At 40.0% G+C, this 18,992-nt stretch overlaps 1 protein-coding gene across 8 annotated transcripts in view; it reads left to right on the plus strand.

The window, feature by feature from the left end:
* PPFIA2 (PPFI scaffold protein A2) overlaps positions 1 to 18,992 on the plus strand; it is a 243,722-nt gene that overhangs the window by 130,115 nt on the left and 94,615 nt on the right. For all 8 annotated transcript variants that reach the window (XM_075274514.1, XM_075274519.1, XM_075274515.1 and 5 more), the window contains one exon: positions 12,689 to 12,763. In XM_075274514.1, the coding sequence (XP_075130615.1) occupies positions 12,689 to 12,763 (75 nt within the window). The remainder of the gene's footprint in view (positions 1 to 12,688; positions 12,764 to 18,992) is intronic.

Here is an 18,992-nt window from a genome sequence, read left to right on the forward strand (position 1 = left end):
GTGGAGTGTGGGGAAGAGAGTTGTAGTAGGAGTGTAGATGGAGTTACTATTCCTCTATCATTATCTGGTCTTGTTCTGTTTCACTTTCTGGCAGGGCTTGTGAAAAGGGGTCACACTTGGGATGGTGATGGTAGTAATCCTCTGGACAACACCCTGTGTAGTGTCTGCCAGCTAGCGGAAGGTGGGATGCCCTTGTTGTTTCAAGTGATGTGCAGGAGATTTGGTTGCACTTTAAGGAAATAGCTTATGGTTTCTTTGCTGAAGAAATTAACACAGCTTGTGTCCATTGTAGTTGGAGGCATACAATCTTATATGAAGAGTCTTCTTCCAGTGTAGATGGAGGCACACAATCTTAACAAGAACCTTCAAGTATGGGGCTGTTCTGAAGTTTTCTACCAAACTTTCTGACATGTTCTCATCAATATGTTGCTTACCTTACAGTTCCCATATCTCCAAATCCTATCCCAACTGCAGGTCTCACAAGCAGCACCATAGGCCCAGATCTCTTCTTGCCTTTCCTCACAGACTCCTCTTTTCAGACCAAATGACTGACAGGGTTGAGGAGGTCTATATCTTAAAGGAGATGCAGGATTAGAAAATATGGCTGCTGTCTTCTTGTGACCACATGTCTGTTGGTCCTATTGTAATGCTACAGCTTAGTCCCATTAATATGAATGAGAATGAACTGTAGTATGGCCATGTGAGCAATGGATGTGATGTCACTTTCTGAGAAACTGAACTCAGCGAAGTTTTCTAATCCTGCACAACCCTTTATAGCTTTACAGAACATTCTGTACAATACTTAAAAACTATAAGAAGGACTTGTTCTCAATCTATCCTCTGATAGTTTAGTCCACGGTTTAAAGGAAGAGTATAGAACATAAACATGCTAGAAAACAGGAAAAACTGCAATTACATTAACTTCTTGATAACATGTAACATAGTATTATGTCAAGATGTCACTAATGTGGTATGAAGAGACCTCTCCATAGCTGGCGCCTACTGGCTATATTATACAGCAGGCCCATGCTGCTAGAAGTCACAATCGCTGCCTGCACCAATCATGGTTATTAACTCTGGTGACGCCTTGGCCAACTGTGACTGAGGCATCTAAACATCAGCAGCATATAGGCAATGACCATCCTGAGAGCTTTCAATATAACACCTGATTGCAACCCTCAGATGACATTCCCACGGTGGCCATAAGCAGCATCTAAAAGTGAATATAAAATGCCTGAATCCCTTTCTCATCGTTTCAGTTCCCAAAAAAAGACCATAATAAAAAGTGATCAAAACTGCATTTACTTCCCAAATTGGTATTAATAATATTACCAGCCCTGCTAAAAAACAAACAAACAAGTCCTTACATTCATACTGTATATGGAAATATAAGTTATGGATGTCACAATATCACAGCAGAAAGATTTTTTTATTTTTCAAAGTACAGCACTTGGCCATATGTAGCACTCCCATTTCCGGCTTTCCCTAATGGGGAAAATTGTCTTCTACTTCACATGTTTTTTGCTTTTTATGTGATCATGATTTCAGGATAACAAGCAGAATTTTTTTTAGCCTTATAAATTATATTAGTATGAAGAACAAATGTTATTAAAGTGTGTTTCCCAGGTTTATTAGTTTATTACACAGCCTGTACTTGGCTTTCATTGGAGAGAAGTCTGGTTCCCACAGATTAATTGTTTAGATGTCGTGATCAAAAAATAAAATGCCTAAGGGCTCGTTCACATCAGCGTTGTGAACTCCGTTCTGCAGGTTTCCGTTTCCTGCCTAAAACAGAGGTAGGAGACGGAAACCTGCAGGAGTCTCTCTCACCCATTCATTTGAATGGGTGAGAGAGATGTCCGGCCGTGAGCGGCGGTGAGCGTTTTATGCTCTCCGCCGCGAAACCGGGTTTTATAATCCGGACACAGAGTCGGACATGCAGTACTCTATGTCCGGATAAAAAAATCCGGTTTCGCGGCGGAGAGCCTAAAACGCTCACTGCCGCTCACGGCCGGACCCGGTCTGAGCTTTCCGACTTCTGGCATGAAGAAGACGGAAAGCTCAGAACGGACAGGTGAACGCTAGTGTGAACCTAGCGTAAATCTGCTTTTTGCATCACTTCTTTAAATACATAAGTAAATAAATAAATAGTGATCAAACTATAAATCTCAAAATGGTTCCAATAAAAACTATTGATGGCCCTGCAAAAATAGCAGTTACACAGCATCCTAGACTGAAATATTAAAGCCATACTGTGGCAGTTTACAATAATGTTATTCGGTTATAGATTTTTTAGAAGGACTGTATAATTTTGGTATTGCTCTAGCTGTAGTGACCCAGGGAATGAAGTTAATGTGTAATTTATACTTCTCGGTGAATGCTATAAACGGAGGTACGCTGACAGTATACTTTACTAGATAGATTCCCAATAGGATATTCCTTTGATCATATATTAGGCCACCTGCCTTCTAACCCAATATATAAATTAGCGTCTTCTATGACTAGTTTGGCGGGAATTGCAGGTGTTTTTTCAGTAGAGGTCAATGTGCCTGAACTCAGATCCAATAAGGAGTTGGCTCACTGGCGTGTTAGTTTCCTGTAATACTAACCCTCTCCACATAGAAGACATGTACATCAAGTATAAATCATGGTAAGCACGTTCCGCTCCATGGCCAGTAACCCCCGCTGACCCTCTACAGAGATAGCTCTCACTGACCTGTGATTGGGACATAGCACCTCCATACTTCATGCAGATGCTTTTAGACATTTCTCATGGTTATTATACCTCAAGATCTGGACTCTGAGGAGTATAAAGGAGAGAAATACATTCTTTATATAATATATGTGTGTGTATATATATATATATATATATATATATATATATATATATATATATATATATATACATTGGACAGTGAATGTATGGCACCTCTGCATGTAGACACGAGTGGCGCCTCAATGCTGCTGCGATGTTTATATATAGTGGCGGGAGGATAGTAATATTTCACATAATAAGATTATAGGAAATATTGGTCATTCAATGAATTTTTCACACATTGGTGAACATTAGAAGTAATAATGCTGTATATAAGGCATAACTACTCTTTCACAAAATAAAACTTCAAAAATATTTTGTTATTTCACTTAATGGGAAAATATCGTTCTCAGCCACTTTTTTCACTTAAAAGTACTGTTTTTGCAGTTTTTTTTACTTGTCCATCCTTTCCGATCCATTCTCACACACTTCCTGCTTCCCAGCCACTTTTTAGAGGGCGTGATTTCCTGCATGTGATTTCTGCCAGTACTATATGCAGTATTTCACTCTGCCCATAGTGCCGATCATGCACCTATACTACCATCCGATCAGAACAAACAACAAAAGGACCTTGTGCAACATAGTTGTCTCTAGCACCTGACTTTCAGGACTTGCTACATTAGGCTAAATTCACATCTGCGCTGGACCCTATCTCGGTTTCAGTATAAACGATAGACACCTGACCCTAGTAGTCCACTGTTTTAGCAGTCTGGCTCTCCATTGTTTGGGTCGCTTGGGGGACCTAAACAATGGAGAGAGCCCAGTAGAGATGTGAACTTAGCCTCAGAGACATCTTTTCTAGTCCACCAGGGCATAAAATGGTAGAGCCAATAAATAAAAATCCCACGACCATTCTCTCACCACTGCCATGCTCCATATATACCCCTCATGTGCCACCTGATCCTTGCATAAGCAGAACCTGCATTTGACATAACCTGTAACATGATCCTTAGCATATACAGTATAGCATTACTAAGTTGTAGCATGACCCATAGCACATATATTTATAAATATATGTGTGTGTGCTGCATATTTTACTATCTCTCAATGTGTATGTGTATGCATTATTTATTTGAATGCAGTTTAACAGTACAAGTAATGCTTATATTCACATGCTATAGGTTAAGCTATACTGTATATGTATCCCACAATTATCAGTTTGATAGTGGTATTTACTGTAGAAAGAAGACCTCATAAACTGCAGTCATGGGAACCTTATAAGAGCTCACTGATCCCTCCAGGAAAGGAATGCTCGCTCCTCGGTCTAAGGAGCTTACTGGAACATCTGCTGACCCTTCCTGCATTCCCTCTCTCCCTGCAGTCCAGAACAAGCAGCAGCAGAGCAAAGGGAAGAGAATGACCCCTGCTCTTCTTGTTGCATGACGTCAAACCTTATGCATGAGTACTATATTTAAACTGCATGAGTACTATACAAGAACAGCCTTTCCATACACCATGTACACCATGAGCAGAACCCATACACCATGTACACCATGAGCAGAACCCATACACCATGTACACCATGAGCAGAACCCATACACCATGTACACCATGAGCAGAACCCGTACACCATGTATGTGTAAATGGTGAATGGTAGAGATGAGCGAGTAGTATTCGATCGAGTAGGTATTCGATCGAATACTAGGGTATTTGAAATACTCGTACTCGATCGAATACTACTCGCTATTCGAATGGAAAAATTTGATGCAGAACCAGCGTTGATTGGCCGAATGCTATACAGTCGGCCAATCAACGCTGGTTCTTTTCCTACCTTTAGAAGTCTTCTCCGTGCAGCGCCCCCGCGGCGTGTTCCGGCTCTGAATTCACTCTGCCAGGCATTGGGCCTGGGCAGAGCCAACTGCGCATGCACGCGCTACAAGAAAATGGCCGCTTTGACTGTATGCAGCCATTTTCTTGTAGTGCGGACATGCGCAGTCGGCTCTGCCCAGGCCCGGTGCCTGGCAGAGTGAATTCAGAGCCAGAAGACGCCGTGGGGACGCTGCACGGAGAAGACTTCTCGGAGAATCCAGCCCGACCCTCACTCGTGGACTTGTAAGTTCTATTTGATTGAATGTTGCCTACCCCTGAAATGAGCATTTTTCCCCCATAGCGTATAATAGGATTTGATATTCGATTCGAGTAGTCAAATATTGCGGGGCTACTCGAAACGAATATCGAATATCGAAAAAAGGTGTCCTGGTCATATAGGAAACTGTTCCCGCTGCTCTCTACAGTATATCCATTGTAATGTGTATCTCTGCTGTACAGGTAGGGGTCCTTCAGCCTTGCAGATGTCTCACTACTACAATGTATAAGTAAAATACAAGTGAAAAGTAAAGGCTGGTATACTTGTCATATTTCTGGGCTTGTTACTACAATAAACCCAGCGTATTAACCTGAAAAGGGCAGCCTGCCCAGACAGGAACTATTGTTACTACCCTCAATGCATGAAATTATAGCATATACTATATACTGCCAAGGACACACTATAGTACCTTACCAGGCCCTAAGACTCTCGGAGCACACCTGTAAAATATAGTTGCCACTCATGCTTCAGTTTATATTGTACTCTATATTCTGTTATATTACACTTCCAGACCTGAGCTGACACTCGACTGTGTAGCGTTACTATGTTCTGCACATCCCTCAAAGTAGGCCCAAAAGCGTCATTCCCTTCAGCGCCACTCTGCCATGGCAATATCTGGAGTGCAGTGATGATGCTGGACCATGGCAGCTCAGACACTGGAGAGGAGGTTGGTGGCGGCCGCAGTGGAAAAGGATGGGTAATCAGGAGGCATCCCAACACCGCCTCTATGTGAGCCCAAGCAAGGAAATCTACTGTATAGTGTAGATTTTTTTTTTTCCGCTAATTAAAACCGGATACTTAAATTAATTTTTAACTGGTTTGTATTTTCTAACTGTAGTTTTCTTTTCTTTTTTTAATTTTCTGAACATGACTTTGGACTTTGGGGTTAGCCATCTTACAAAATACTGTAAACCTAATAAAGACTTTAAAAGTGAGTGCAAAATGGCTATAATGTAATTCCAGTGGCTTAAGAGTTTTATCGTTCATTGTAATTTCTTTAAGTAAGGCTTAACCTAAACTATCCATGCAGTGTTTCTGCTTGGCTGGAAGCGAGGCTGCGCTATCACACTTCTCTGCTTCTTCATGTTCCTTACTGTGAAGATATATTTAGCACCGTTATGAAATCAAGGCATATGCTGAGTAGTTGCTAACAACAACCTTACAATCTGTTCTATCTCCAGAACTACCTAAAATTAGTCATTATATAAGCTGGAAAATATTTGTGCACCATAAATGTATAGTAAAGGTCTGATTCGGTCTCTGACTAAAGTGATGCTCCCTGTAGGACTTGTTAGGAAAAAAGTTTTCTGCAACCTTTATTTTAATATTAAACAGAATATTAAAACTTTACAAAGGCTACAAATGTTGGATCTGATAGAGTAACGTTTTTCTTATTTCAGTTCATATCCATTGTTCTACAATAGTAAGGGGATTAAGGATATTCTTTGTTACTGAGGGCGATGCTGTACGTTGTACTTGCAGAGTTGATGGGATTCTAGCTAATTCCATCCATACATTGCAGAAAACTACAGTACATCTGTACGGTCCATTACCGCTCAGTGGTGCACCTATACTCTTTAAAGGGATTGTCCAGGTTTTTATTTAGAGTAACCAAACTTTTGGACAACTTTTGATTTCTGGCAGTATTTGTGTCGTTAATAAAATTTGTAATCTACTTTATTAACAAATTTTGGATCCTTTTTGTGAAATCCTGCATGTGTTCACTCTTTACCTTGTTTCTGTATTGAGAGCTGTTTCTGCCTCTCAATGAATGCTACTGTGTATGGAGTAAAATTAGGGGGGAGGAGGGTCACTTCAAACAGTTATATCTCAGACATGATAATACATACACACTTGCTTTTGGTGTCACGTGAAAAAGATTCCCTTCTTTTATATGACACAAAGGTTGCAGTGCTATGTAAATTATTTCTGGAGATATATCTCTGATTGAAAACACGGCTGGATAAGGATATTTATATGCAGTTGTATAATACATATGCTATAAAAATCCCATTCAATCGGTGATATAACCTTAGTGTCATATGAAAGAGAAGAATATCCTCTTTAATATAACAACAAAATCAAGTTTTTACTTTTTTTTTTTTTAACACCGAAGATATAACTGTTTGAAGTGACCCTCCCCTACCCTCATTGTCTCGACATGTTACACAGACCCTTACTCTAAGCATGTACTCCATAGTGAGAGGTAGAAGCATCTCTCGGTAAACAAGGGAAATAGTTAAAAAATGCAGAATCAACAGAAAGGATCCAAAATGTGTTAATTGGCACAAATACTGCCAGAAAATCAAAAAAGAAAATCAAAAGTTGTCTGAAAGTTTCGGTAGACTACTCTTTCTAAAGAGTGACGATATTCCCTCAACCCTGTCTAAGCCTCTCACCTCTACCAGGTTAATCTTCTCTACACCGGGCTGACGAGATGCAATAACATTGAAACGGCTGTCCTCGGTTGAGAGACTATACCTGGTAGTAATCCCAGCATCATTGCAAAACAAAGGCCTCTTGGAAGGTCGAGCATGATGTTAAAGGGAGCAGCCTTTATTGGGTCATATCACTAAGATTCTGTCTTCCTAATTACATCAGGGAAGACAGGCTTGCACATTCCAGTGAGCGCCCTCTATTGGTTTGCAACACTGAGGCACCTGACTTCCTAATTACATCATGGAAGACAGATTTGCATATTCTTCCCATGGTCCCTTGCAAAGTGGAGTGCTAAAGGCTTAATAAGTCTCCACACACCTATATGGTGTTCTCTCCCCAAGGAGTGACGATATCCCCCCAACCCTAATTTTTAAAAGTGACTTGATACTGCACTGCTTGATGTATTCTTTAAAAAAATTAAAAAGAATACAAGACCTTTATTTTTGCTTGGTATGCAAGGCTTATATTTTATATTGTATAATTCATGACACCCATTTTCAGGTTGTCACTAGATGTGAAAATGTTCAGTGATTTCACTATGATCTATAAGTTGCTGTCATTTCCATACCAGTGCTTCCACTTTCTAAAAAAGATCATCACAAAGTGATGATTGAAAGATATTTAACAAGTGTCATTGCTGTCATGACATATTACGGCACTTGAAGGATCATCTGGCAAACTTGAAACAAATGAATGATGAAAACGTAAAATTCATCGTCCCAGCCATTTTATTAAGTACTCTTTGATATCTTATCGTTAGGGTCAATTCACATGGTTTTATTTGGGTCAGGAAACACAGTCAATGTTATTCATGTGAATTTCAGAACATGCCAGCTACTATCCTGTACTCACATGATGCTGTGAGTGCAGGACAGCAACCAATGCTCAGTGTTGGACTGGCATCCCTTAGGCCTACCACCTGTTCACCTATGGGTGAGTCCGAGCTTGCCCACGGTAGTTTTGGACCTCACTCACGACACCTTCAATAATTATGGCTGTTTAAATGGGCTCTTATGGTAAGGATTGAAGTGGGTGGCAGAAGAAGACTAAATGAGAGTCTACGTCTGCCAATTAGAAACAGAACACTGATAAATTTAGGTTCACTAACAACTGCACATTTTCCAAACCCCTAAGGATATTTCTAGTTACAGGAATTTTTTACCTCCATCAACATGGCAAAGCAGAGGGAAACTAGAGAGAGCAGCTTTAACCCTTGAGCAAGTCCATATAACACAAGGACAGCCCAGTAATCTTGATGGGCACATATATCCCATATGGTGGTGCTGGAAGGATACAACACTTATTCTTCCACAGATTGCAGCTGATCACTGGAAGATCCAGCAGCGAGATATCCTGTGGTTTATTATAAAAATTTTAAAAAAATTGTTTTGTTTGAATTTTTTTTTAAATTTTAAGATACAGCAACATCTTTAATTTCATTTTCACTTGGGGGTTCTTCCGAAAACCTAAACAATTCATTGAAAAAGCGCAGGAAAATGTACTGATACCACTAAGTACTGGCTCCCACCATGAGGTAGTCGGGAACTGCAATTGTCACTGCAAACCTTCATTGTAGGGGAAATTTTGTTTTGGCTATTCATCTTTTACATCCAGTTGAACCCGGCTTTGTTTAATAGACAGGGGGAAACGTGTTGAGGTCCTTGGGAATTTAGTGCAAGGACAGAAGAGCATGTTTATATATTGAGTAGCAAATATTGCTGTGTATGTTGAAAGACTTTAACAGTGAAGTTCCTTCTGGAGTTTGCAGGGACATTTTCCCTTGCATTTTGGAGAATTGTTGTTGCTATATCTTCAACAAGTTTCCCTTTATATTTATAACAGGGGATACTATTTGAGTATCTTACGCTTGTTGTGATCATTACAATGCCGAGACATGAAGATATTGTTAGTATAGCTGGGGACAATCAGGGTGTGATACTTTTTAGAGTGTTGCTTTCTCCCGACAACTTTTATTGGAGGACCCTTGGTTAGTTTAGAAAGAATTAATAAGTTAAATTTTAATTTCAGTATCTGAATTTCACCTATCATATTTTAACACAAAGTAGATCAATTTACCAGTTACATGAAAATTATTATTTTTTCACCCCAATTTAAGAACCCTGCTTTCTAAATGATAAAGGAAATGTGGGGGTGCAATAGATAATTCAAGGTCCAGCAACACTTTACCCGCAGGGCAACAGCAACTGAAAATATGCCTCAATTGAAAGGCAAAATGAAATTTGCCATTGCTATTAAAGTGTTTACACTTGAAATTGTCATAAATTTATAGCGTATTGATGTAAAAGCCAAGCACTGACCAGATACCAAACCGCGCTGTTAATTGAAAATTACCAGTTATGTTTGGTGTTAATTGCTTCCAGCCATTCCTAATAACATTTAGCAGCATGTTAATTGCTGTACTTCCTAGTATATGCTAATAATTTTACATTTTACAGTGTAATTGCACTAGATATAAAGGATGTATGTTATTAACTTTTGCATACACTAATCACGATGTCCATCAGAATCCTGTTCTTAAAGTCAGCAGGAAAATCAGTATCAAACTAATGGCAGTATCTTGTAGGACGGCTGCTATACTTTTCTAAGATGTCTTTCTTACTATGCATTGCAGCCTCATTTTCATGAAAATCAGTGTTATATTCTTATGCAACTTATAAAGAGGGTGGTAGTGGGGTTTCTTCTCCTGCTAGGACTTCACTCTATGCCCTAGACAACTGCCCTAACTGCAGACAAAGTGGAAGATGTCACTCAATAGGGGGCAGTTAGATGTGAGAGTAAAGCTCCAGTAGGGTAAGAAATGCACCTAAATCCATTTTCAGCTAATTTGCATATGATTCAAATTCTGATTTTCATTAAAATGGAGATAAAATGCAGAATAACAAATTTATTTTTGGAAAATGTGAAAGTTTTCTTACAAGATGCTGTCTTTAGTTTGATACTGATTTACCTGCTGACAGACTCCCTTTAATTTTATTTTAGGCTAAACCCCTACATAGCGAAACGCAGCAAAAACACACTGCTTTTTTGCCTAAGTTATTCTTCACCAATGTTTTCCTTTAAAACTATAGGGAATAGGTAACTAAAACCAACATGCAACATTGTTGTGCAGCTTTTTTTACCGTAGCGTGTGGATGATATTAACAAAATCTCATTTACTTCCCTGGTACTGTAAAATGCAGCTTTTTTCCACAGCAGCCAAAAACACTTTCTCAATGGTATTGCCACGCACGTTATTATCCTTCCTAATTACTTTCATAGCTTTCAGGGCGGTTTGCATCTCATAGATATTTATGTGGAGATTATCCCTTTAAGGGGATATTCAGTAAGAAACATTTTTGACGTGTACAGGATAGGTTATATCTAACCACCGGTAGAATAAGCTTGGCTTTTACTAAAGTTTTCAGAGGTTTCAGTGAGAGACGCCATTATACTTAACCACTGTTCCATACAAACTCCTTCTTCCTCTGTTTGTGTGCGTAAGGAAAACAGGAGATCAGTGTCCTCCGATTTTATTGTCCTAGGGAGTTTTTAGTTCAAGTTTTAGTAACCACATCTATCTAGTATTTATCAAATATTCTAAATTCTGACATAGAAAAAAAACAAGAATACCGTATATACTCGAGTATAAGCCGACCCTAGTATAAGCCGACCCCCCTAATTTTACCACAAAAAACTGGGAAAACTTATTGACTCGGGTATAAGCCTAGGGGGGGAATGCAGCAGCTACTGGAAAATTTCAAAAATTAAAATGTTCGGAGTTTTTGGGTGCAGTAGTTGCTGGTGCTGGGTAGGGGGTGTTTTGGTTGTCTGTCTGTCTGCCCCTTCCCTGAGCTTGAGGACTGTTTCCCCCCCACACACACACTTGGAATTCAGCCTGGCTGTATATAGGGTATCTGCAGTGCTCCTATTAACCCCTTCCCGATGGAACAAGAGCACTGCAGATCCCCTATATTCAGTAGATCGGGCACTGTCAGACACAGGGCGCTGTAGAGCAACCAAAAACAGGGTTTAAAAGGACTCTGACCACACCCAGAAGGTAGAAAGGGATCAACTCCAGAGGAAGAGCACACAGCAGGAGAGTGCTACTGGTGACCTGCAGGAGCAGGCGGACTGGACCAGTTGGAGACAGACAGAAGGTCTGTCCAAAGAAGGCTGGATTCCAGAAGGAGCCCAACTCCAAAGAGGGAGTGTTGCTTGTGACCTGCAGGAGCTGGTGTATCGTGGACCAGTTAGAGACAGACAGGAGGTCTTTCCCAAGAGGACTGGATTCCAGAAAAGGCGTTGAGCCAGACTGGTGAGAAGAAACCTCGAGTATCTTGTCCCAATAGATTAGTGAGGGTTCAAGAAGTGAGGTAGTGTCCTGTGTGTGGGCTAGGTTGTTTGTTGCGTTTGTTCCTGTTATAAGCTGAATAAAGCCACTTATTTTGGTTTACATCACCTGGTCTGCTGTTTATTTGGCACCCAGTGCCCCCAACACCTCTGTAAATCCAGAACACTGCTACCTTTGATGCTAAATTACCCCCAATTGTCACACACACTAAGTGGGGACTTAAAGGGGTATTTCCACTAACTAACCATTTTTAAATTTATAGATAATTAAAAGTTAAACATTTTTGCAAATATAAGTAATTAAACATTGTTCAGAGTTTTAAAGATTTTCTCTAAATATCTTGTGGTCACACATTGTTGTCTTGATCGGTTGCCAGTGGATACGACCATGAACACAGGACCTTTCTAAGGTCAGAAAATCAGTCATGATTTCCTTATTGTGGCCGGAATATCTTCTCATACATGTAGTGTTCCTGCCTGATAACCCAGCTACAATAAGAAAATAATGGCTGGATTTCTGACAAGTCTCAGACCATAGAAAGTTTCTGCATTTGTGGTCGTATGCATGGCAACCAATCACGATAAAAGACTTTCACCACTAAGATACATAGAGAAAATCTTTAAAACTCTGCAAAATTTTTAACTACTTATATTTGCAAAAATGTTTATCGTTTAATTATCTACAAATATAGATCTGATTATGTTCATGGGAATACCCCTTTAAGAACATACCGAACGTTCATGCTAACATAGTAGATGATTTCAAATGGTACGTTTTTAGTTTTGCTTTTTCGACTAACTCTACAATCCATATTTTATTATTTACTGTTTGATACTTAGTGTATTCAAATTGCTTTCAATTATATTTTTTATGCAAATCAACTGAATTTATTGCAAGAGTAATTTTTATTGTATCATTAATTATGTTTGTGCACTGAAAAATTTGCTCTAATGTGTAACCTTTATCTTTATTTTTTACATGTTTTGTTTTTCTCTAGGTGAGAGAAAGGCTGAGGGTTTCTCTAGAAAGAGTGTCTGCACTGGAAGAAGAATTAGCTGCTGCCAACCAGGAGGTAAAAAACAAATCTGTTACCCCTTTTAAGTTTGCCATGTTTAACTTCCAAGACATTAAGTTTTTCAACACAATTTTGGAGAGTGTCAGGGAATAGGTGGAATACATTTGGTACAGATCATTGAGCACTGCCTACTAGAACTTCATGTCAATAGTGTCAGTTTCCTGAAAACGAGGGTCTGAATCTAATAATAACTAAATTGAATTCATAAGGATACGCCATAAATATGTGTTCCTAAAAATGACTTTATAGCAAGGGCTCCGCGTGGCGTAGACGTGGAAAAAAAAACATGACGTTTTACAGTCACCGCAATGTGGATGGGATTCTAGTGAATCCCATCCTCACTTTGCGGTAAAATACGTTCAGTGGAAATGCTGCGATCTCAAAAACCGTTGCGGTTTTGGAAATTGAAGCATGTTAATTATATCTACAGAAATGCCGACGGTTTCCCTACAGATATAATTGAAGCAGAAAATCCGCAGATGAAACTTCTGCAAACTTCAGCGGGAAAAACCATGATGCGTTTCCGCTGGCACTTTTCCTGGAGCCTTTTTTTCTGTGGGACACCATGGGGGGGCCTTAGCGTAAATATAAAAGGGTAGTATGAGCTCATAGAGAGGCGAATGTCTAGAAATGTAGGCAGTAGAGATGAGTGAGTACTATTCGAATAGCACGCTCCCATAGGAATGAATGGACGCAGCCGGCACACAAACTGTGCCGGCATCCGGCCACTTAACCCCGTGCGCGCCGGTTGCGTCCATTCATTCCTATGGGAGCGTGCTATTCGAAATAACAGTTTCGAATAGTTCTCGCTCATCTCTAGTAGGCAGATCTAATTGTGGCACTTTCTGAAGGACTAAATGCCTGTGTATATGTAGAGCCCCTTCATTGAAATATTAGCCATGCAATGCTTCTTTTCCAAAGGGGTATTGCTAAAGGGAACTTGAACAATTGCTTTCCATTCCCCTTCAAACTACTGGTCATTGCTATAGGCGCAGCGGTATGACACCCTGTTACATTCTTCATTTTGCCTATTGTAATGAACATGTTTTATATACATGAGAAACTCATTTAGGCTAAGGCCCCACGTTACAGAACGCAGCTAAAAAACACTGCGGAAACAATTCCAGCGGAGGTGTATAGGGGTGAATAGAACAAGAATACCTAGTATGTCTGACAAGAGACCCACAACCTTTGTCCCAAAAAATCATGTGCCAAAAGTCAGAGTACGTAGCAGAACATCACAAGCACCCGGGATGTTGCAGGCGTCCCATTTTATGTAGACTTGCAGGGGTCAAATAGCTTGGGTGCAATATATACACTAGGATCAGCTCATTGTTAGCAGATGGGGATACATTTTGTGTTGATTCCTGAAAATCTGAATATGTTTCATCAGTGAGAGTAGAAATAAGAGTGCGCCATTTCAACAGAGCAGATGCATCTAAATGGAACATCTTGATCTATATGAGATGAGCATATAAGCCCAGTTAAACATAATGGTAAGACTATTTGATATGGTTTTTTTCATGACATTATGTATAATGTTATTTAAAAAGTTTTCACTTTGGCCACTAAGCCGAATAATAAACTAATATTTGACAACTGTATAAGGATTTTCTTTTCCTTCTTTCATCTAATAAAAGGAAGGGGAAAGGAAAGCAGTATGTGAGAACAAAAGTCAAAAATTAAAATTTTTGGCAGATTTAGTCTGTCTGTGCCCAATATGGCATGTGAAAAGTCAGCTCTCCATTTACTACACCGTACATGCGGCCTTGATCTTTTTCCTAGGTATACAACAGGGCTCGGAAGTAAAAGAGGACCATGCACATTTGAGGCTTACTTTGGTTATTTAAACTGCTTTGGCAGGCAATTGCTGTATCTGAAGTGAAATTAAAAAAATTGGCACCCAAAATATGGCCCATTTTATAAACTTCATCCATTGTAGTCAGTGCGAGCTGAGCTGTAGTGATGGCCCCAGCTGCTATACAGTGAACAGCTTCTTCAGGCCCTGTATTGTGTATAGAGCAAGTGCCGTAAGCAGATTCATTCAGCTGATCTGTCTGGGAGTCTGTTGGCCCCCAGGCAATCAGGTTCTTATGGCCTTGTGTATACATCATAACGTCCTTAATCCTAGACAACCACTTTAAGGCTGGGGCCCTACATTGCGAAAACGCAATGTTTTGGCCACAGTGGAAGCACCACAGCAAAAAACCCTGTGTTTTACATTACCTGCAAAGTAGATGGGATTCTGGCTAATCCCATCTACACAATGCAGAAAAATATCTGCAGCGGAAATGCTGCAATTTAAAAAACTCTCAGCACAAGTTTTATTTTCTTTATCACTGACGGGTAGTTACTCACATAAAGACTAAATCACTGTAGGAGTAAATAAAATATAACTTTTAATAATCTTTCTTAAAAATGGCCTCAATTTATTTAATGTTTTTTAAATATTTTCTTTAAAAAAAACTGTACTATGACCTCATTGATAAAGGGTAACCAATAATTATTAAGTCAATCCCTGTCTGGTACAGCCATTAACAGTTTCATTCCCTGATAGTGTGCCAGGAGCTAATCTGGTATGCCCCAGTACACCTATATATCCCTGGAACTCTAGATGAAATCAGGTGCGAGGAAATCTAGATACAAATCCCTAGTGGTTCCACATAGGCTGTGAGTAAGGCCAGAGGGAGGTCCTGGAGGCGAAAGCTCTGTGAGCAGTCTCTGTTACTGACAAATTAACCCCCGTATATGATAATGACAACAGGAGCTATATTGAAACGGAGGATATTCAATACAGTACAGTCTCATGTTCTCACAAGCCGTATTCCACTCAACTACACCTCACACAATGCCCTACTGATCTCAAGTATGCTCCAATTGCCTATGTTAACATTGTTGCCACTTAGGGTATAGTTACATTAGCCCTATTAGTCTCTATTCATGGGCTACGTATCCTAACTGGATAAATACAATATATGGTCCCTGATGTATCCACCACCTATTGTATAAGTTTTCCCTCACACTTCCCTCAACGCGTTTCGCTAGGGGTCTAGCCTAGCTCATCAGGAGGATGATAATGCAGGAGATGATAATATTTGCAGTTAAAACTGCATTTCCCGCGCCCTTGATGGTAGGACACGGTATCAATATGTGGCCGGCGAGCCAGACTGCCGTCTCTTTATAGCCAAAACTCCGCCTCAAGACCCGCCTCCCGATGACTCAGCGTCCTCCCATTGGTCACGCCTACTCCTCTGTTATCCGGCTGTCTCGTACGGCGTGTTGGATCCATGAATGATCACTACGATCCCTGTTTAGCTGGCCGGCAAACCACAGGTCCCAGCCAGTATACAAATGGCTTGATTTCTTTGCAGCTACCATTCTACTGCTATTAATAAATCTCAATCTAAAACTATATCCAAGACTCCCCTGGATCTTATTGATTACATCAAATTAACCCATTCTTCAAAAGGGAAGTTATCCGCATCAGAGTGTGAACAGGGGTTTATTTTCATTCCTAACATGTAGGTTTAACCACATCAAAGTGTTTACCGGGATTTACTTAATTCCTAACATGTAGGTTAACTGCATCAGAGTGTGAACAGGTGTTTAATTTGTTCTTAACTTGCAGATCAACTGCCTCAGTGTGTGAACAGGGGTTTATTTTTTTCGGGTCATAAATGACTTGATTTCTTTGCAGCTACCATTCTACTGCTATTAATAAATCTCAATCCAAAACTCAATCCAAGACTCCCCTGGATCTTATTGATTACATCAAATTAACCCATTCTTCACAAGGGAAGTTATACGCATCAGAGTGTGAACAGGGGTTTATTTTCATTCCTAACATGTAGGTTTAACCACATCAGAGTGTTTACCGGGATTTACTTAATTCCTAACATGTAGGTTAACCGCATCAGAGTGTGAACAGGTGTTTAATTTGTTCTTAACTTGCAGATCAACTGCCTCAGTGTGTGAACAGGGGTTTATTTTTTTCGGGTCATAAATGACTTGATTTCTTTGCAGCTACCATTCTACTGCTATTAATAAATCTCAATCCAAAACTCAATCCAAGACTCCCCTGGATCTTATTGATTACATCAAATTAACCCATTCTTCACAAGGGAAGTTATACGCATCAGAGTGTGAACAGGGGTTTATTTTCATTCCTAACATGTAGGTTTAACCACATCAGAGTGTTTACCGGGATTTACTTAATTCCTAACATGTAGGTTAACCGCATCAGAGTGTGAACAGGTGTTTAATTTGTTCTTAACTTGCAGATCAACTGCATCAGTGTGTGAACAGGGGTTTATTTTATTCGGGTCATAATCAAGATTCATATGATGTTTACACCAGAATTACCCCCAAATATCAATAAACCAGGTTTATTATAATATCATAGCCTCCATTAGTTATCTTTACGGTTCAAAAGGTCCATAAATTTAGATGGATAGATCATTTGCATATAAATACATATAATTTTATAGATAAATCAGACGGACAGGTACGTATTATAGAGATTTATCGATTCATTTATCGATTGGTGTCAATGTATGTCTATACCTAATAAACCAATCAAACCATAACCCATTCCCTACTGTGTCCAGAATATTATTTTTCATGGAAAATGTCACACTTACTACCCCTAACCTCCATAATAAGCTCCTTATTTAAATAAAACAACTGTAATTTATGTTTTCATTCAGGCCCCCCGGGGCGAGACTCTTAAGCCTAAATGTCCATTCGGCCTCCCTTTGCAAAATTCTTTTATCCAGGTCCCCTCCCCTCGGGTGCATTCTGACTACCTCAAGACCTTGGAAGGTTAAATTGTCCAGGCTGCCCCCATGTTGCTCCCATATATGTCGACTGAGAGTACGATCATCTTTTCGTCTGATGTTACCAACGTGATCTAAAATACGCCTACAGAACTTGCGTTTCGTTTTGCCCACATAATTTTTTGGGCAGCCACAAGTGGCCATGTACACAAGTCCTGAGGTCTGGCAGTTTATAAAACCGCGAATGTCATACGATTCATTGGTAACAACACTCGAGAATTTCGAGCCCATTTTGATGAAACTACAAGCTTTGCAGTGTCCACACCGGAAGTTTCCTTCCGGGATGTGTTTTGATAGCCAGGTTGAGTCCGTTACGGGTGACAGATGACTATGCATCAATCTGTCCCTAAGGTTCTTGCCCCTTCGGTAGGTTATTGCGGGGTATGGTGTCAACATTTTCTGAATGTCAGAATCCAATCTGAGCACATTCCAGTGTTTCGTCAGGATAGATCTCACTTCCTTATTCAAGTTATCATTGGTGCCTATTATGCGAATTTCATCTCCGAGTCAACTTTAGGACGGGGGTTTAGGAGCGATGTACGCTCTTGATTAGACGCATGGTTGAATGCCTCCTGTAAAACGTCATTAGGGTAACCCCGTTCCATAAATCTAGTGGTAAGCTCCTCACATGCCGATCTAAACCCTGTATAGGAGGAACAGTTTTGTCTCATCCGTAAATATTGACCCCTAGGAATGCCTCTCCTAAGGGGTGCTGGATGGTAACTTCTCCATGAGAGCAAGCTGTTGGTAGCTGTATCCTTCCTAAACAGGTCAGTAGAGATATGACCCTGCCCATCAATCAAAATTTTCAGATCCAGGAATGTGATCTCCTTATTACTAATACTAGCTGTAAATTTGAGGTTAATATTGTTATTATTTAGAACCCCAATAAAAGTATGAAATTCCTGTTCTGTACCTGTCCAAAAAAGCAGTATATCGTCAATATATCTCATCCAGTTATGGATCTTAGATGTAAATATGTCATTCTCCTCCGTAAAGACGAGCCGCTCCTCCCACCAGCCGAGATATAAATTTGCGAAACATGGCGCAGCAGGGCTGCCCATCGCGGTTCCGATCGACTGGTGGAAGAAGCGGCCATCAGAGGGAAGTGTGAGGGAAAACTTATACAATAGGTGGTGGATACATCAGGGACCATATATTGTATTTATCTAGTTAGGATACGTAGCCCATGAATAGAGACTAATAGGGCTAATGTAACTATACCCTAAGTGGCAACAATGTTAACATAGGCAATTGGAGCATACTTGAGATCAGTAGGGCATTGTGTGAGGTGTAGTTGAGTGGAATACGGCTTGTGAGAACATGAGACTGTACTGTATTGAATATCCTCCATTTCAATATAGCTCCTGCTGTCATTATCATATACGGGG

Source organism: Leptodactylus fuscus, chromosome 5 (genome assembly GCF_031893055.1).
Source record: "Leptodactylus fuscus isolate aLepFus1 chromosome 5, aLepFus1.hap2, whole genome shotgun sequence".
Lineage (NCBI taxonomy): Eukaryota > Metazoa > Chordata > Amphibia > Anura > Leptodactylidae > Leptodactylus > Leptodactylus fuscus.